This window comes from Chiloscyllium plagiosum, unplaced genomic scaffold (genome assembly GCF_037043375.1).
Source record: "Chiloscyllium plagiosum isolate Xiang-an unplaced genomic scaffold, Cpla_swu_hap1 HiC_scaffold_53X, whole genome shotgun sequence".
Lineage (NCBI taxonomy): Eukaryota > Metazoa > Chordata > Chondrichthyes > Orectolobiformes > Hemiscylliidae > Chiloscyllium > Chiloscyllium plagiosum.
Window position 1 is genome coordinate 17,481,274 of NW_028270191.1, and position 21,359 is coordinate 17,502,632.

The 21,359-nt window shown below is 41.3% G+C and overlaps 1 protein-coding gene across 6 annotated transcripts in view; it reads left to right on the forward strand.

Annotated features, from left to right (window-relative positions):
- Positions 1-21,359, forward strand: part of spats2 (spermatogenesis associated serine rich 2) — a 141,704-nt gene that overhangs the window by 115,629 nt on the left and 4,716 nt on the right. For all 6 annotated transcript variants that reach the window (XM_043681883.2, XM_043681882.2, XM_043681880.2 and 3 more), the window contains 2 exons: positions 12,027-12,136; positions 19,072-19,174. In XM_043681883.2, the coding sequence (XP_043537818.1) occupies positions 12,027-12,136; positions 19,072-19,174 (213 nt within the window). The remainder of the gene's footprint in view (positions 1-12,026; positions 12,137-19,071; positions 19,175-21,359) is intronic.

The following is a 21,359-nucleotide window of genomic DNA, read 5'->3' on the forward strand; positions in this document are numbered from 1 at the left end:
TCCTCCCACTTCCTCCAAACCAAAGGAGTAGCCATGGGCCCCAGCTATGTCTGCCTCTTCGTCAGATATGTGGAACAGTCCATCTTCCACAGCTACACTGGCACCACCCCCCACCTTTTCCTCCGCTACATCGATGATTGTATTGGCGCTACCTCGTGCTCCCACAAGGATGTTGAACAGTTCATACACTTTACTAACACCTTCCACCCCGACCTCAAATTTACCTGGACTGTCTCAGACTCCTCCCTCCCCTTCCTAGACCTCTCCATTTCTATCTCGGGCAACCAAATCAACACGGACATTTACTATAAACCGACCGACTCCCACAGCTACCTAGACTACACCTCCTCCCACCCTGCCCCCTGTAAAAACGCCATCCCATATTCCCAATTCTTCGCCTCCGCCGCATCTGCTCCCAGGAGGACCAATTCCACTACCGAACAGCCCAAATGGCCTTCTTCTTCAAAGACTGCAATTTCCCCTCCATCGTGGTCGATGATGCTCTCCACCGCATCTCCTCCACTTCCCGCACCTCCATCCTTGAACCCCACCCTTCTAATCGCCACCAGGACAGAACCCCACTGGTCCTCGCCTTCCACCCCACCATACTCCGGATACATCGTATCACCTCCGTCATTTCCGCCACCTCCAAACAGACCCCACCAGCAGGGATATATTTCCCTCCCCACCCCTATCAGCGTTCCAGAGGGACCACTCCCTCCATGACTCCCTCGTCAGGTCCACACCCCCCACCAACCCAACCTCCACTCCCGGCACCTTTCCCTGCAACCGCAACAAGTGCAAAACTAGCGCCCACACCTCCCCCTCTCTCCCCCCCCCCCCCCTCACCTCCCTCCAAGGCCCCAATGGATCCTTCCATATCCGTCGCAAATTCACCTGCACCTCCGCACACATCATTTACTGTATCCGTTGCACCCGATGTGGTCTCCTCTACATTGGGGAGACAGGCCGCCTATTTGCGGAACGTTTCAGGGAACACCTCTGGGACACCCGCACCAACCAACTCAACCGCCCCGTGGCTGAACACTTTAACTCCCCCTCCCACTCCGCCAAGGACATGCAGGTCCTTGGCCTCCTCCATCACTCGACCCTGACCACACGACGCCTGGAGGAAGAGCACTTCATCTTCCGCCTCGGAACTCTCCAACCACACGGGATGAATGTAGATTTCTCCAGCTTCCTCATTTCCCCTCCCCCCACCTTATCTCAGTCCCAACCCCCCGACTTCAGCACCGCCCTCTTGACCTGCAATCTTCTTCCTTACCTCTTCCCCACCCCCTCTACGGCCTATCACCCTCACCCTCACCTCCTTCCACCTATCATATTCCCAGCACCCCTCCCCCAAATTCCCTCCCCCCTACCCTTTATCCCAGCCCGCTTGGCACACCAGCCTCATTCCTGAAGAAGGGCTTATGCCCGAAATGTCGACTCTCCTGCTCCTTGGATGCTGCCTGGCCTGCTGTGTTTTTCCAGCACCACATTTTTCAACTCTGGTCTCCAGCATCTACAGTCCTCACTACCTCTGCATCCAGCTGACTAGAATATAATGAATTACAAATCATGCCTCAGCTGTACAAAGCCCTCATTAGACTGCACATTAGTGTACTGTGAGTAGTTGTAGATACTGTACCTTAGAAGCATATATTGGCCTTCAAGGAACTACACGAGATTTATCAGAATCTGGACTCTCAAGAATTAAATTGCAAGCAAAAACTACACAAACCAGGGTGTTATTCGTCAAAATTTTGAAGGTTAAGAAGTGATTGGATTAAAGTTTTCAAGGCGGGGGATCCAAGATGGCGGCGACCCAGCAAGTCTGAGTCTACAGTGCTCCTCCCAAGACTTGGGCAAAGTGGGTCACCCACACCCCCACCACACTCACCAAATCATTTAAAAGAGCTGTTTACTTTAATTAGTTGTTTAGTATTGAATTTAAACAATTTAATCTTCAGTAAAAATTACTAAAGGGAAGGGAGCCCGCAGCTCTCAGCAAGCAGGAACCCCTTCCCCACCCTCTCCAGCTGCAGCAGAGGCATCCACAGCCGTCCCGGGGGACTTAACTACGGTGGCAAGCCTCGTGGAAATAATCTCCAAACTCGATGCGAAGATCGACGCTTTTATCGAAGAATCCCAAAGTCGATGGGACTCACTCTCGGCCGCACTGAGACATTAAGGAAATCGAGCGCCGAGTCGGAGGGGCGGAGCTAAAGGCCGAGACCTGCAAAACTACCGCGCAATCGGCCGTGGATCGGCTCGAGGTCGTCGAAAAAATATTCATTTGCTGGGCCTTCCCAAACGGGAAGAGGAAGGCCAGCTTACAAGGTTCCTTGAACAGTGGCTTCCACAGCTGTTAAATCTGGAGGCTGGATCAGGCCAGGTAAGGGTAGAATGGGCCTACCGGGTCGCAATACGCGGGCCCAGCTCGAACCAGCGCCCCCGCCCCCGCCCGGTCCTGTTCCGGCTGCAGAGCTATAAGGAGAGGCAGATACTCCAAGAAGCCTCTAGAAATCTTGGAAGAGATTCCCAAGCCATGATCTATAAAGGATCCAAGATCATGTTATTCCAGGACTTTTCCCCAGCTCTGGTCCGAAAGAGGAAGGCATTCGATGAGGCGAAGAATTGTTTAAGGGACTTAAATATTCAGTACTGCTTACGCTACCCAGCGACGCTATGCTTTAACCATGAAGGATCCGTGTATAACTTTGGATCGCCGGAAAAGGCCAAGGAATTTTTCGACTCTCAGATAAATTGTAAGAGATAATTGATGTTGGTTTGCCTTCCCCCCCCCCCCCCCCCACTCCGGTTTATTATCCTTTTTTTTTAACCTTACTGTTTAATATTATCTTGGGGGGTGGGGAGAGGGATTTATTTATTTGTTCTCTACTTAATGATTTTCTAACCCCCCCTTGGTTTGTTTTTAAATATTCGATATATATATAGGCCGGGGGGTCGAGTTAATGTTGGTGGGGGGAGGTGGTTACCTTATTCTATTTTTACCTCTGTCTCTAGGAGCGGGGTTGTTTTCCCTTGTTATTTTGTATTATTATATTTAATTATTACTTGTTGAGGTTGTAATTTTATAGTTATATATGTTTGTACATGGTATTAACATTACCAAATATATCCAGGTGTTAGTGTGGGTGGGGGGGTGAGGTGCTCACTGTTAACTCTAGCTCTCTAGAGGGGTCTCGGATTTGTAGTATATTTGAATTTTCCTCATCCTATTGAGGAGCGACTGGGTCAAGGGTGGGGCATTGGTTGGGAGAGGATACGATGAAGAAGGGCTTATGCCCGAAACGTCGATTCTCCTGTTCCCTGGATGCTGCCTGACCTGCTGCGCTTTTCCAGCAACACATTTTCAGCTCTGATCTCCAGCATCTGCAGACCTCACTTTCTCCTCGGAGGATACGATGGACCTTTTGGAAAGGAAGTGATACCCCCTGGGAACAAGGGGGAAATCTTCATTTAAATATGTTTTATATTTATTTTATTTAGAAATAGTTTTTTATTACACTGTTGTGAGTGTATTCGAGAGCCTTTATTTTTGTGAATTTTATATGGTCTATGCTCGGGATGTTCTGGATAGGGTTTCCCCTCCCGAGGGGTCTCGGATTTGCCCGGACGATTATGGTTGATCAGTCGGTTAAGTGATGCACCTGGAATGTGAAGGAGAGTAATTCGCCAGTCAAAAGGAAGAAAATATTATCAAATCTCAAGAAAGAAAGGGTTGATATAGCTCTCCTACAGGAGACACACTTGTTGGATAAAGAACACTTGAAATTACGACAGGGTGGATTTGATCAGGCCTTTTTTTCTTCTTTTAGCTCAAAAAGCAGGGGAGTTGTTATTATTCGGAAGAATTTCCCTTTCAAAATCCTAAAGCAGATAAAAGGCGAATCTGGACGATATATTCTGATTAAAGCCCTTATAAATGGAGAGGAATATGGGATTTTAAATTTGTATTGTCCCCGGCACATCCTTTTAAATTTATAATGGAAGCCTTCTCAAAATTGATGGCCCTCGGTGCTCATCATACAATTATAGGGGGAGACTTTAATTGTATTATGGATCCGGAAATAGATAGGATTCCCAAGAGTACTGCAGGAGTATCTCCCAGATCTAGACAATTGATGGATCTGAACAAAGAATTAGGATTAGTAGATGTATGGAGATGCCTTCACCCACAGGGCAGAGATTTTTCTTTTTACTCCAATCCACATAAATGCCATACCAGAATTGATATGTTTTTTGCCCCCTCGATTTTTTAAAATTCCATATCATCCTGTAAAATAGGTAGTATAGCAATTTCCGATCATGCTGCTGTATATATGGAAATCGAGGCGAGGAACAATGGGACATCCCCTCGGCATTGGCGTATGGACCCCTTCCTGATGAAAGATAGTAAATTTGTAAAGTGCTTCTCTCAAGAATTTAAAACTTTTTTAGAAATTAACTTAGGTATGGCTAGCAACCCATCAATGATGTGGGAGGCCATCAAAGCTTACGCGCGAGGTTTGATCATCTCATACTCAGTGACCCAGAAAGAATTAAAGGGAAAATAACAGCGTCTGCTCGAAGCTCACTTAAAAGCAGCTGAAACAGCATACGCTGATAGACCTTCTATTATCAAATTACAAAGGATTACGGCCCTTAGGACAGCTCTAAACACCACACTTACCCAAACGGCTAAGAGGGAAATATTATTTGCAAAACAAAGGTTATATGAATTTGGCGACAAACCGGGTAGATACTTAGCATTTCTTGCAAGGAAAAGAAAGGCCCCTCAAACTATCACGTCTATCGAGGAAAGTACGGGTATTTTGACTCATGATCATAAAAAGATTAATGCAATCTTTAGAAAATTTTATTCTGATTTATATAAATCGCAGGATTGTGAAGACAGGACTAGGAGGATGCAGTCATTTTTTAAAAATTTGACCTTTCCGGACCTAACTCCGGAACAGGTATCGGTCTTAAATGCTCCCCTAACAGTCCAAGAAATACTAGACGCAATCAGGCAACTTCAGAGTGGTAAGGCACCTGGCCCAGATGGTTTTCAAGCTGAATTCTATAAAGAATTTACAGGAATATTGGCTGGTCCACTTATGGACATGTATAACTACGCATACAGTCAGGGCTGTCTCCCGCCTTCGTTGAAAGAGGCAAATATCTCTCTTATCCTTAAAAAAGGAAAGGACCCAGAAGATTGCACGTCATATAGACCAATATCCTTGCTAAATGTAGATTTTAAAATCCTTTCTAAAACGTTAGCATTAAGACTAGAAAGAGTACTGCCACATATCATAAAGGAGGATCAGACTGGGTTTATTAGAAGGGTTTTGAATATGATTCAACCCTGCCATCAGGGAAAGATACCAGGAGTAGTAGTCTCATTAGACGCGGAAAAGGCATCCGATAGGGTTGAATAGTCCTATTTGTTTTACACGTTGGAAAGGTTTGGCGTTGGAAAGGTGTTTACCAAATGGGTCTCAACATTGTATAGTGATCCCAAAGCAGTTGTGGTTACCAATGGATTAGGCTCGGATAGCTTCAGTGTGGATAGGGGCTGCCGTCAGGGATGTCCCCTCTCGCCATTGCTATTTACGCTAATAATTGAACCATTAGCAGAAGCTGTACGGGCTGATCCTAATATAACGGTCCCGAGAATTGGTACAGGTAAACATAAAATTACCCTTTATGCAGATAATGTTCTTCTATTCCTCAGTAATCCTCTGATGTCCGTACCTCGCTTAATCCAAGTTATTTAGTGCATTCTCAGGCTATAAAATTAATTTCTCAAAATCGGAGGCTATGCCAATGGGTGGCCTTGCTATGATACCCCGCTTAGTGGACGGATTCCATTTTCCCTTTCGTTGGTCCCTGGAGGGTTTCTTCTATTTAGGCATTTTTATTGCCCCAGTATTTGGTCAGTTATACAAGGCTGACTTTGTGCATTTACTGGAAAGGATAAGGCAGGACCTCCAGCGATGGGGAGACCTTCCAAGTTCCTGGTTAGGCAGAATAGCACTAATTAAAATGAATGTCCTGCCCCGTCTCCTATACCCTATGAGAATGCTTCCGGTGATGCTGCCGAGGCTGGCACTACGTAAATTATATGGCTGGTTGGGTTCCTTTATCTGGAATCATAGACGGCCCCTCATTAAGCTGAAGAAGCTACAGCTTCCACAGGCAAGGGGAGGATTGGACTTCCCAGATTTTAGGAAATATCAGTTAAGTTCCCTATTAAGTTATATAGCTGATTGGGTCTTGTTTGATCCACAGTCAATCTGGCTGGACATCGAGGCTTCTCAAGTAAAATGCCCACTTATTAACCTTTTATTTTCAGACAAGAGGATAATCATTACGGAGCACTGTAAAAACCCTATAATACTAAACACAAAGCTTGGAATATAATGCGGCAAAATGAGGGCAACTCACATAAAACATCCCCGTATGCGCCGATAGTGGGAGCATGGGGATTCCAACCGGGGTTTACGGGATGCCACTTTTAAACTCTGGAGATCCAGAGGTATCTCATGTCTAGGGGACCTATTTAAAGAAGGGGTCCTGATGTCTTTTGAACAGCTGCGTCAGAAATTTGGATTACCTAATGGAGACCTCTTTCGATACTTCCAAATTCGAGAATATATACAGAAGAAGACTACGTTATTAGATAGTCTTTATAAATCATATAGAGAATGTAGAGTGCTACGGCCAATGGGGGTATCTTCCGTCAGTACTATTTATCATTTACTACATGATGAAGCATCAGGAGATATGGACAATCTGCTTAAAACATGGGATCAGGATTTGGGACTAGAAATCTCTATAGAAACATGGAATGACATTTGGGAAAACGCCAGAAGAATCACCGTCTGTAACAGAACTCAGGCTATCCAGCTGAAGATACTTCATAGGGCCCATATAGCACCGGATCGATTGGCAAAATTTAAGGCAGGAGCATCTCCAATGTGTCCCAAATGTAATATAGAGGTGGGCACTCTTGTACATTGCCTATGGACCTGTCATAAGATCCATAGATACTGGACTAAAGTAGCAATTACCCTGACAGAAATTTTAGGAACGGAACTTATCCTCCCTGGACATGCATGGGAAGAGATTATTTTCTATTCTCTCTTTCTGTACAAGGAAAAATATTTTGGTAAACTGGGTGGCTGAGGGACCCCCTGGACTTTCAAATTGGCACAGATTAATTATGGAATGTATTCCCCTTGACTTCTTTACAAATATGGTGCACCGAAAGACCGAATTATTTTATAAAATATGGCAGCCCTTCTTGAATTATATGAATACAGATATTTGGGCTATCCTAACAAAGGCTTTTATTTAATTGAGATTACGAACCTGGCTGGTCCGGGGCCCCTTGGGAGAGGAATCCCGCACGAATACGGGTTTTGTTACATTTGATGTTAACACATTCCGAGCATGTATCTCACTACCCAATTTCTATGTTATCCGCTGTTTTTTTTTCTCTTTCTCTTATTTGAATAATGTAAGAGACTTAAATATACACTCTGGTTAATTGTAGGTTAGATTAGTAGTTAGTTGAGTTTTGTTTTTTTTTCTCTTTTTTTTTTCTTTTGTTAAATTTTGGTTATTATTTATTTAAGATTTAATTGTATATCAGTGTTTGTACTTGAGTTTTTTTTATTTTTGTAAACTTGTAAAAATATTAAATTTCCAATAAAAATATCTATATATATAAAAAAATGTTTTCAAGGCATTAAGGGAACAGATAGAGTAAATAGAAACTATTTCTGCTGATTGGGAAGCGTTAGAGTATGGAAGGTACTCTAAATATTAGAGCCACACGTTTCAGGAGTGGAATTAGTTAACAGTTCCACACACAGAAAATGGTAGAAGTTTGGAACTCTTCTACAAACAATGATTGATGCTGGATTTAAATCTGAGTGTGATAGATTTCTGTTAATCAGAGTTTTTAAGGGATTTAGAGCAAAGGTATGTTTATGGCGTTAGACCACAATCAGTCACTATTTTATTGACTGACAGAACAGTCAAGAAACTAAACAATTTACTGTTGTTCCTCTGAGACTCCTAAATAAATGTGGACGTTTTCAAGTGGATCTGAACTGGTTTCTGAAAGGAAAATGCTGGATGTTGCATGCTGAAGCGTGCTAAAAACAGCCCCATTTCCAGTTTTGATCTCTCATTATGCCTGGATCTAAGTATAATTGCTCATTCCAGTATTTATAGACTTACCTATTTTTAATAACTGAACATTGTTTTCAATTGGTTGTAGATCCTCATCAATTTAGACCTTCAAAGCTAAATGCGTGTTTGCTGTCTTGAAGTTTAATGAGATACTGACAAAGGATTAATAGGCTGGATCTCTTTATTCATGGTTGGGGGGGGGGGGGGGGGGGGGGGTGGCGGTTTGGGGTGAATTTACGGAAGTTTTAAAATTTTGAAAGGTTTTGACAGAGTGGATACAGAGAGGATATTTACTCTGTGGGGAAGACCGTAACTCAAGGCCATCAATATAAGATAGTCCCCAAGAAATCCAACAGGAATTCAGACAAAGCTTCTCCACCCAAAAATGGCTGAGAACATGGAATTTATTACCACAGAATGGTTGAAGCAAATACTTTACCCCGAAATGCACCTGTACTATTCGAGCATTTAAGGGAGAAGGGCATAGCAGTATGATGGATTCAGATGAGGAAATAGACCCTTCGGTCCGACTCATCCATGCCGACCAGATATCCCAGTCTAATTTAGTCCCATTTGCCAGCAGTTAGCCCATATCCCTCTAAACCCTTCCTATTCATGTATCCATCCAGATGCCTTTTAAATGTTGCAATTGTACCAGACTTCACCACTTCCGCTGGCAGCTCATCACCTTCTGCATGAAAAAGTTGCCCCTTAGGTCCCTTTTATATCTTTCTCCTCTCACCCTAAACCTATACCTCTAGTTCTGGACTCCCCCACCCCAGGGAAAAGACTTTGTCTATTTATCCCATCCATGCCCGTCATGATTTTATAAATGTCTATAAGGTCACCCCTCAGCCTCCAACTCTCCAGAAAAAACAGCCACAGCTTATTCAACTTCTCCCTATAGCTCAAATCCTCCAACTCTGGTAACATCCTTGTAAATCTTTTCTGAACCCTTGCAAGTTTCACAACATCCTCCTGATAGGAAGGAGACCAGAATTGCATGCAATATTCCAAAAGTGGCTAAACCAATATCCTGTACAGCTGCAACATGACCTCGCAACACCTATACTCAATACTCTGACCAGTAAAGGAAAGCATACCAAACGCCGCCTTCACTATCCTATCTACCTGCGACTCCACTTTCAAGGAGCTATGAACCTGCAATCCAAGGTCTCTTTGTTCAGCAACACACTCCCCAGGACCTTACCATTAAGTGTCGAAGTCCTGCTAAGATCAGCCCGAAATTTGACAATTGCATGACTTATCTCAGGCCATAGTCTGGGATTTGGATTACCAGGTGTTGGGGATTTGTAAACTTTTAATCCCGTCAATTTCCCCAACACCATTTCTCCACAACTACTCATGTCCTTCAGTTCTGTTCTCAATGGACCAAGTGTTCCGCAACATTTTGGGGATGTTACTTGTGTCCCCCTTTCTGATGATAGAATACACATGGTTAATTGCTCTGCCATCTCTTTGTTCTGCTAAGATTTGCTTTCTCAAAATGCAGCACCTCGCATTTATCTAAATTAAATTCTATCCGCCACTTCTCAGCCCATTGGCCCATCTGATCAAGATCCCATTGTAATCTGAGGCAAACTTCTTCACTGTCCCCTATACCTCCAATTTTGGTGTCATCTGCAAACTCACTGAATATAGCCCATATGTTCACATCCAAATCATTTATATAAATGACGAAAAGTTGTGTACCCAGGACCGATCCTTGTGGCACTCCACTGGTCACAGGTCTCCAGTCTGAAAAACAACCCTCCACCACCACCCTCTGTCTTCTACCTTTGAGCCAGTTCTGTATCCAAATGGCTATTTCCCCCTGTATTCCATGAGATCTAACCTTGCTAATCAGTCTCCCATGGGGAACCTTGTTGAGCGCCTTACTGAAGTCCATATAGATCACCTCTACCGCTCTGGCCTCATCAGTCCTCTTTGTTACTTCTTCAAAAAACTCAATCAAGTTTATGAGACATGATTTCCCATGCACAAAGCCATGTTGACCATCCCGAATCAATCCTTGCTTTTCCAAATATGTGTAAATCCTGTCCCACAGGATTCCCTCCAACGACTTGTCCACCATCAATATCAGGCTCACCAAGTCTATAGTTCCTTGGCTTGTCCTTACCACCTTTCTTAAATAGTGGTGCCACATTAGCCAACCTCTAGTCTTCCGGCACCTCACCTGTGAATATTAATACAGATATCTCCGCAATGGGTTCAGCAATCAATTCCCTAGCTTCCCACAGAATTGTAGGGTACACCTGATCAGGTCCTGGGGATTTATCCACCTTTATGCATTTCAAGATATCCAGCACTTCCTCCTGTGTAATATGGACATTTTTCAAGATGTCACCATCTATTTCCCTACATTCTATATCTTCCATGTGCTTCTCCACAGTAAACACTAATGCAAAATACTCATTTAGTATCTCAGCCATCTCCTGTGGCTCCACACAAAGGTCATCTTGCTATTCTCTCCCTAGTTACCCTTTATCCTCAATGTATTTGTAAAATCCCTTTGGATTCTCCTTAATTCTATTCGCCAAAGCTATTTCATGTCCCCTTTTTGCCCTCCTGACTTTCCTCTTACATATGCTGCCTTTATACTCTTCTAAGGATTCACTCGATCTTTGCTGTCTCTACCTGACCTATGCTTCTTTCTTTTTAACCAAAACCTCAATTTCTCTAGTCTTCCAGCATTCCCTACACCTACCAGCCTTTCCTTTCATCCTAACAGGAATATACTGTCTCTGGACTCTGGTTATCTCATTTTTGAAGGCTTCCCATTTTCCAGCTGTCCCTTTACCTGCGAACATCTGCCCTCAGTCAGTTCTGGATTTTAAGATCATAAATTGTGCAATTTTTAAAAAAAGAATAATTGTAAAGGTGTATATGATGCTCATTATTAGTACTACAGTTGATGCTGCTGTTACCATGAACTTAAGGAATTGTGACGTTTTGTTTCTATAGCATTCTCAGCAATTGCAGTTTTGAACAATTTATTTTCAATCACCAAAAAGTTACAAGAAAAAGGATTGCTATTAATGGTTTTTATCTAAAGTAACAAACCAACACTTTGGCTTCACCTGGAAATGAATTTATTTTGTTTTTATGAACAGTTCTGTTAGATGAAATACTAGCTGTAGAATTTGTGTTAAAGGAAAAGAAACTTTTCAACTGAAGTACAATTATTTGTTTCAGGTGGAGGAGTTATTATGAATCTCACTCCCACCAAAGGCTTCCACCTTCAAACTTACTAATTCATTTCTCCCTTCAACAACCTTTTCAGTCTACTGCAACCATACCATGTCTGTCAGAACAGCTGGTTCTTGCTTTATTTGTGCATAATGGAACACAATGTTGTGATCTGTGTTTTATTGATTTGAGCATAAAATTGTCTTTGCCTTTCCTCTGGCTAAGAGGACAGGTGGTGAATAACCAGTGCTCCATTGAACCACCACCTCAGGGGTATGTCTCCAGTGAGTGCTATTGTTATAAAGCCTCATTTTAACTGATACACATGAGGCGTTCAGTTGAGTGCATATTGAACAGATTGACCGTGGGTTTTTGGAATTGATATATAACCTTCACCAGCTTATGAAACTTCTCCTCAAAGGGCTCACTTATTTTATTTAAAAATTGACTTGTGAACTCTTCAAATTAATGTTTTATTTAATATGAGTGAACAAGTAGGGCAATTTGGAATTCTAATTTAAACTGCATTGTGTGTAGGTTTAGGTTGACTTACATGATTGTAAGGCTGTACTGAATGATATTCTATTGCTTACACTTTTCAGTGGATATCTTGGATAGTCGTCAGAAGAGAGCTGAAGCATTAAAAAAAATGACGGACAATGCAGTCCGCATGTCTGAGGAGCAGCTCATGGAACTCAGAGCTGATATTAAGGTAAGTTTGTTGCTGTTGAAACATTGTGAAAACCTGAAGCACTTTTTAAAGCACGGTTTGTTTATTCTTTGCCTTGATCATATTTAGCCCTTTAAATTTATCCTTTAATAAATGACCAGCTTGGTTTGAAATCCTAAAAGTTGACCTGTTCTAGGGACAACAGAGGGATTGCCTTAATTTGTTACCTTTTCAACACTGAAACTCCATCAGTGACACAATTTCTGTTTAGAACAAGGAAAACTGTGTTTTACTTTGGTTTAAGCTCCACTAATATCAGTAACTTGCTGTACACCATCTTCAATGCTTTTTATTCTATAGCAGTTTTATTCTATAGCAGTTCGAATATTGAATATTGAATATTTGAACTAAACTAAACTAACAATACAGTGCTATTTGTGCAATTTCCTTTCTGAACAACTTCCCTCACAACAACTAAAATACAACTTGTTGGCTTTGATTAGGAGACAGAGGTCAATTTAATTTTGCTGTCTCATTCATCTCTAATCCATATAAATAAAAGGTAATCTCACCCAGTTCCATCTTAATAGACAAATGAGCTTGCACTTTTGGTTTTGTATTGTTAATCATTTCCTGTATTTTCATTCCATCCTTGTGATCTTCCTATGTTTTTCCTTGCCAGTGTTGGATCCTCATGCAGCGTTCTTTAGCTGAACAGGCATTGTCAAATATTGTTTAGTTTATGTCAGCCAATGGAAAACATGAGTTCCTGAGACAACTGTTCTCTGAAACTAAAAAATTAAAACCTTTCTGGTGAATAGTTCCCCACATGAGGAATTGCAAATATGAATCCCAGTCTTATTACTTCATATTTTTCTTAAACCACCTTTATTTAATATTCTATCAATCAGCTGATAGTGGCTTGTTTTTAATGAACTAGAAAGTTAGACCAGAAGATATAGGAGCAGAATTAGGCCTTTTGGCCCATCAAGTCTGCCTTACCACTCAATCGTGGCTGATCTGTTTTTCAGTGCCATTCTCCTGCCCTCTCCCCATAACTTTGATCCCCTTATTAATCAAGGACCTATGTATCTCTGAATGAATACAATAACTTGACCTCCACAGCCTTCTGTGGCAATGAGTTCCACAGATTCATCACCCTCTGGCTGAAGAATTTTCTCCTCATCTCACCTAAAGGGTTGTCCCTTCACCCTGAGGCTGTTCCCTTGGGTCCTAGTTTATCCTCCCAGTGGAAACATCTCCATGTCCACTCTCAAGGCCTCTCAGCATTCTGTAGTTGAAGTTTGATTCAAAGTGTAGATGACCCACACGTGATCACTTGATGTTGGTTTGATTGCTTTATTTTTGGTTCAGGCTCTGTGCTACTTTCTGGATAATGAGATCTCTTCGGTCAAATGGGGACAACTACATACCCATATTCATGCAATAGGGTTTTAGAGAGCATGCAATTTTTTGTCCAAAATTGCATTTACTTAGCATTTCAAAATTGATCTGAACTTTTAAAGTATCCTTTCTACATTCTTACATTTGAGCGTCTAATCTGGAGGGTGCTTAAATCCAGTACGAGAGTGCTATACTATCTAAGGTGCTGTCCTTCAGAGGATGACCCATCTGTCCGTTCATGTGAATGATAAGAGATCCTATGACCCTTTTTGAAGAGTAGCAAATGATTTGTCAACAACCAGGACCATCAAGAACAGTTTAACTGCGCCCTTTTACATCGCTATTTGCAGGACTATGCTGTGCGCAAACTGGCTGCTGCATTTGTCTACAAAGCAACAATGACTTCAAAATAATTTATCTGCAAAGTGTCTGAAAGATCTGGTCAGGCTCTGTATAAATGCAAGTTCTTTAAATGAATTTTATATCAATACACGACTGAATTACTTAAACTATAATTTTTGACACTGAATTGTGTTTATTCATTTGTGGGGCTTGGGCATTGTTGGCATGGCCAATGTTTACTGCCCATCCCTTATTACCCATGAAAAGATGATGATGAACAGCCCTGTTAAGCTGCTGTAGTCTGCAGTGGAGGTGTTCTCAGTGCTGATGGAGAGTTCTAGAATTGTGTACTAGTACAGATAGAGAAATAGCAATACATTTCCAAGTCAGATGTGTGACTTGCGAGTGGTGGTCTTCCCATTTGCCTGCTGCCCTTGTTCCTCTTTCTAGGTGGTAGAGGTTGCAGGTTTGAAAAATGCTGTCAAAGGAGGCCTAGCCAGTTGCTGCACTGTATCCTGCCTATGATACATATTGCAGACATGATGCACCAGTGGACAGGGAATGAATGTTTTAAAGTGATGCTAATCAGGTAAACTGCTTTGCCCTCGATCAAGTTTTTTGAGTGTTGTTGGAGCTTTATTCATATACGCCAGTGGAGAACATTCATTCACAATCTTCATTTGTACCTTGAAGATGGCAGGCAGTTTTTAGGGTGTCAGGGGGTGAGTTGTTCACTGCGGAATTCTTAGTTTCAGACTTGCTCTTGTAACCATAGCACTTATGTAGCTGATCCAGTTAAGTTTATGGCCAACTGAGCCCCCTGATTTTGATGGTGGGGATTTGATGTGAGTAATGTCAAAGAGAGATGGTTAGACTTGCTCATTAGAGGTGATTATAGCCTGCCATCCTGTACTGTAAATGTCATTTGTTGCTTGTTACCCAAGTCTAAATAACATCCAGGACTTGCTGCATACCGACATCAATTACTTCATTATCCAAAGAATTGTGCATTGAATAGAACACTGCAATCATCAATGAACTTACCCCACTTCCAAACTTCAAATGGAAGAGAGGTCATTATTGAGTTAGTTGACACTGGTCAAAGACATTCCTCTGAGGACCTCCTGTCGCAATGGTCTAGAGCTAAAATGATTGGCCTCCAAGACTCTGACTTTATAACTACAACCAGAATGGTTCTAGGGATGATAGACTTCAGTTACATGAATAGATTGGAGAAGCTGAAGCTGAGAAATTTGATCAAGCTGTTTAAACTCATGAGCGGTCTGCACAGCAGTCTGAACCAGAGGACACCAATTTAAGGTGGTGGACAAAACCAACAATAACTTGAAAATCTTCCTTATAACAGGATCTGCCTGAAGGCGTGGTGGAGACAGATTCATTTATTGCTTTTGAATGAGAATTGGATTGTTACCTGAAGAGAGAAGATTTGCAGGGCTTCAGCGAGATTTTTGGAAATGTTCCACATTGGAAACTGAAAGCAAAAGTAAGAGCCAGTGAGTTCTAGAGAAATTTAGCAAATTGGATCCATGATTGGCTGAGCAGCAGGAAGCAGAGGGTAATGGTTGAGGAGTGTTTTTGTGACTGGAAGCTTGTGTTTAGATGGGTATAACAGATGTCAGTGCTGGGACCTTGCTGTTTGTGGTAAACGTAAACGATTAGGACTTGAGTGCAGGGGGTTTGATCAGGGAGTTTTTCAAATGACACAAATATTGATGGGGTGGTAATAATTGAGGAGGATAGCCTTAGATTACAGGAGGATATAGATGGACTGATCAGTGGCAAATGGAATTCAATCCAGATAAGTGTGAGGTGATGCACCTGGGCAGAACTAACAAAGCAAGGGAGTACACAATGAATATTTGGACCCTGGGAAGTACCAAAGATCAGAGGGATCTTGGTACTTGTGTCCACCAGTCCCTTGAGGTAGTGGGACAGGTAGATAAAGTGATGAAGAAGGCAAATGATAATCTTGCTTTTATCAGTCAAGGCATAGAGTTTAAGCAGGGGGAGGTTATGCCAGAACTGTATACAAATGTTGTTTAGGCCACAGCTAGAGTATGTGCAGTTCTGGAACCCAATGATAGGAGGGATTGAATGGTACCGGAGAGGGGCAGGGTAGATTTACCAGAATGTTGCATGGGCTGGAGAGTTTCAGTTATGAAGAGAGATTGGACAGACTCGGTTTGTTTTCCTTAGAGCAGAGGAGGTTGAGTGAGGGCTTGGTTGAGATGGATAAAATTTATGAAGGCAAGAAGTTGAGGGGATGTGCGGATTTCTCTTTCACCCAGAAGCTGGTGGGAATCTGGAACTCACTGCCCATAAGGGTGGTTGTGGCAGAAGCCCTCAATATGTAAGAAATGTTTAGATGTGCACTTGTGATACCAAAGCAGATAAGGCTATAGGCCAAGTGCTGGGAAAATGGGATTTGAATAGTTAGGTTGATTTTGACCCATCCGGTTGCAATGGGCTCAAGGGCCTTTTTTTTGCGCTATGATCTCTGATTGTAGAGAAATGGAAGAGTGTTGAAGCTGAGTTGTTCCCACAAAGGCCAGCACAGGCTCAATGGGCTGAATGGCTTTCTTCTATGTTGTAACCATTCTATGATCGTTCTTTGCACAATACGAAGTATGGATTCAATCATTGGCAAGTTTTCTCCTTGGCTCCCATTGACTTAGTTTTGTTAGGGCTCCTTGACACCACTATCAGTCAAATGCTATCGAGGGCAATCACTTTCACCTGATGTCTGGCACTTAGTAGTCCTAATGGAATTCAAACTGAGCATTTGTTGATATTTTCTAATCACCCTGTTCAGAGATATTATTACACCCCTCTGGAGCAGGTGGGACTTGAATCTAGCCAATCTGGTCTGGAGATGGGGACACTACCACTGCACCACAAAAACCCTGAGCGTGTGTGTCACTTCACAGCATTGTCCATAACTTTGCTGATGATTAAAATTAATCTGATGTGTCAATTGTCTGGATTAGATTCTTTATACTTCATGGCCAATTTTCCACATTGTCAGGTAGATGCCAGTGTTGTAGCTGCTCTGGAACAGTTCGGATGGGGCCTCACAGAGGCAGAGCTAGCTCAAGAGCACAGGTCTTCAGTTCTACCGCTGGTATGTTGCTGGGACCCATGGCCTTTGCTTTATACAGCGCTTTAATCTGTTTCTTGGTATCACGTGGAGTGAATCGAATGACAGAAAAGTGGCATCTGTGGTGCTGGGGTCCTCGGGTGGGACCAAGATGGATCGTGCACTCAGCACTTCTGGCTGAAGATGGCCCCAAATGTTTCAGCTTCATCTTGTGCACAGGATGTGGGCTCCTGCATATGAGGCGGCTCCCATACCATGTTATAAACTTCAGTTCTGCTAGTCTTAACACACTGAAAATAGTGATAGCATTAAAAATGAACAGTCCGTTTCAGCATTGAAGATGAAACATTTTAGAAAAATTATTAAAAAGAACTTTGAATTATGCTTTCATGTTGTTTACAGTTTGTTTATATCATGTATATTAATTTTAAACTAGTTCGCACACTTTTTAAACGTCCTGTGAGGCCAGACAAGGAAGGCAGATTTCCTTCCCTAAAGGACATTCATGATTAATTTTTCATGACAATATGGTAGTTTTGTGATTACCATTTACTTAGACAAGTTTTCTTATTCTACATTTATTTGATTCAGTGAGTTTAAATTTCCTATTTGCAATGGTGGGATTTGAAGTCTTATCTTTGGGTTATTATAAAAGCAAAATATTGCAGATACTTCAAATGTGAGATGTTTTTAAAAGAAAAGCAGCATCTGTGGAAAGAGACAGAGTCAATATTTCAGGTTCAGCTAACCCTAACCTTAACCCTTCAATCATCACTTCTGATTAAAGGCCATTGACATGAAATGTTGACTGTTATTCTGTCCACAAATGGTGCTTGGTCTCCGTGTTTCCTGCACTTTGTTGTTATCTCTGGATCATTAAACTCTGCCTCTGGATTGCTAGGCCAGTAATGTGGTGCACAATATTAGTGTTGTGGAACTGAATATCTTTCCACTTTTATTCTGAATCAGGAAGTCCATTTAAAGTGTAATTCAAGTATGATCTTGTCTGAAAAACATTTCTCTCTGATTCAATGATTTTCCCTCAGTTCCAATGTTAGGTGACTATTTCTACTCTGATGGAGTGTGAGCTGTTTCCCATCGAGGAACAAAGCCAAGACAACCCAAATTAATTCCACATAGAATTCTTGCAGGAGAAAAACAGCTCCTGAAGAGATGTGTGTTCTTTTCTTTAATTCCTTCCTATCATCTGGTTACAAAAGATTGAGCTTCTATTTTGGGCTCATTAGCCAGGATATTTTCTGCTAATAACATTGTAGTGTTTTTTGTTTTCATGCTTGGAAGAGAGTATTGTATATTTCGGGGAGTAAGGTTCAAGACTATGGATGGTATCTTCACTTAAACACTGAACCATTTGATGAGAGGAGTTCAAGGATGCAATTTAAAATTTTTGTTAAATTTCATTTTAATACCATAATACAGGTCGTTCTGCTATAACGCAACAGTTATGGTCCTCTGTGACCATGCGCTATAGAAAATCACGCTGTAGAAGATTGCTATACCCATTCAGCAGAAAATTTGCATTATTCAAACAATGTCCACAATTCATCAATTGTGTTCTAGCCAATTTGTGCTGACGAAATGTGTGTTATAGCAGAACAACCTGTAATAACCTTTTAGTCTTAATACTTTGCCTTGAAGTTCTGCTTTGGGATGCCCAACATTAACCTGTTTGAGAACAAATCTGTGCCACTAAAATGGCAAAAAGTGGAATTCTGGGTGAATGTGATCAGAATTTGAGAACTGTTTATCCTATGGTAGTATTTCAGGTATGTCATACAGAAAGTGACTGTCATGTACACAATATAAACTTGAGTTCACTTGATTTAAACAGTCACTGAGAATTAATGTTGGATAATAATTGTTTTTAGATTTACATGTTCTGTTGACTTAATCAGAGCAGTCCCAATTATATTTGATTGATAGATACACAATGCACAATAGTGACTGTTATAATAATTCTCACAAATCGTACAGCAGTCTGAATCCCAACTGCCAGTTGCATAACTAGGAATCATGATTATTGTATAATTTAAAAAGCTAAACTACCATACCTGGACTTCATCTGCTAGTTATTTTTTTAAATGTATTTTAGCACTTTGTTAGTGAACGAAAATATGATGAAGACCTGGGGCGATGTGCACAGTTCACCTGTGATGTGGAAGAACTTAAAGCGAGTATCCAAGCCTTTGGACAAGGTAAGCTGAGGCCTGGTCATCTAACATTTAATAGAAAAGTGACCTGTAAGTCATCCTTGGAGGTGGGGCACTGAGCATTTCTAAAATAGAGACTGCAGCACAAACTGGACTGTGTTACTTGAATCGTATGCATCGATTTATGTAGCTTCAGAATGAGAGTATAGGCCAGCTGTTTTGATTAAGGGGCAATGAATGTGTAGTTAAGCTCATGTTTTCAGTATAAAATGCTAGGTTATTTGTAATCCTTAAATCTAAAAGAGACTGCATTTAGTCAGTGTGAAGTGCCTGTTGTTGAATTTTGTGACAAGTCAGCATACAGTAACCTAATGTTTCAGCTAAACTTGTATGTGCTGAAGATAATTTTGTAGCCAGATTCTTTTGGCAACTGTCAGCCTTCATCCTTCAGCTTCAACTTGCTTGTGGCCTGTTGCTGATTAACTATCTGCATAGATTGCCACCTGCCAAGTTCAGTCTTAATTAAATTGCTACCTTGGAAGTATACTGCAGCATTACCAATTATGTCTGTGATACTTTAATATATACAGGAACCTATGACTTACACAATCTGGTAAGTCATCACACCGGGAATGCAGCAGGATATGAGTTTGTCATAACCAGCAATTGGATGCAGTAGTTATATTGCAAGGAAAATCTGAGGGAGACAGAAGTGCATTGATTGGAATGGAAGATTTGAATGTTTGTTTCTGAAGGAGAACATGAGCACTGAAGATATATGATTATTTCCTGGAGCAATTCAGCTTCGATGCTAATACCGAATGTGGTTCCTGGTATTACTGTCCAGGACCAAAGACCATTTTCCTCTTTTGACCCCTAATTCTGCATTCATTCGACACATCATATACTCCGTCAAATACAGAAACTTGCAACATATCTCCTTCTAAAGGTTTAAAGTAATTACATGTCGCTGGGTGTAATCTCATTGCGAGCCAGCAGAGTAAAGCATTCGATCGCATAGCTGCGCAGAAATTCCGCGGGTGCGCAGAAAAGACTTGCGCAACATCCTGGAGCAAATGAGAAGAACAGAATGCTCAGTGATTTTTGTGGGCCAGTGAACAGAACCCAACAAATTGTTGATGCATATTTCATAGGTACTTCAATAGCATGAGTTTTCTACTTAGAATGTAAGGATCCCTGGACATTTTACCACACTGCAAGAGACTTTCATAAATTACTTCCATCTACTTTGTTAGCTGACTTAATTAACTCAACATTATAGTGAGTTGAAAAAAAAGAAAAAAAGCAAAGGAAAATTTTAATGAATCTCAATTTAATGTATCTCATTGTCAGTACTTTCACATGAAGTCTTCATACACTTCTGTTCTCAATTAGATTTGATCCAGTATCTAAACATTTTAAGATTCCCACTCTGCAAATGCAACACAAAACCGTTGTTGTATAGTAGAAGCCTTGAAGTACCACCGTCTTGCATCAGGAAAAATCAATCTGTAGCAACATTGAGAAAGCAGATCAAACACAGACAGAATTCCAAATTGTTAATGTTCTTGATTCCTTATGACAAGCTTAAATTATCTCAGTAGGCATCTTTAAGTTCAAATTTCATTCCAGTTTACTGGTAGCTCTTATCTTTAAAGTAAAAATAAAAAAAGGTTGTCAATTCATCCTTAGTTTAGGACTGAGTACATAATGTAAGCTAATATATCAATGCCTTACCAGGATCGTGTTTGACCGTTGGACACCATCAAAAATACAATCAGAAAGTAAACTGACACTCCACCGGCCTGCTTGAGATAGATATAAAAAGTGCTATGATGCTTTTTTAAGAAGAGTAGTAAGTCCTGGTGTGCCGAAAAGCATTCCTACCTCAGATACGAAGAAAAACAATTAGTCTGTCTTTAAGTCTCATGCTGCGCATTAAACAGTCGCCCACACAACTGCAACGCACAGCAATCAATTGGATGGCATGTGCTTTGGAACATCCTGGGATCGCAATATAAAGGCAAGTTTTTCTGGTTCACCTGCCTAACTTACGAAGCATTCTTGGGGGACTGGAAGAGATGGTCAGGCAGAAGCATCAATTTCATGTTTTCTTTAATACACATATATTAACAATTGATAATATGCACAAACTCTACAAAAGCTGATGTCAGCATAAGCATCAACATTAAGTATTACTTACTGATCTAATAATGTAGTTTTTTTTTGT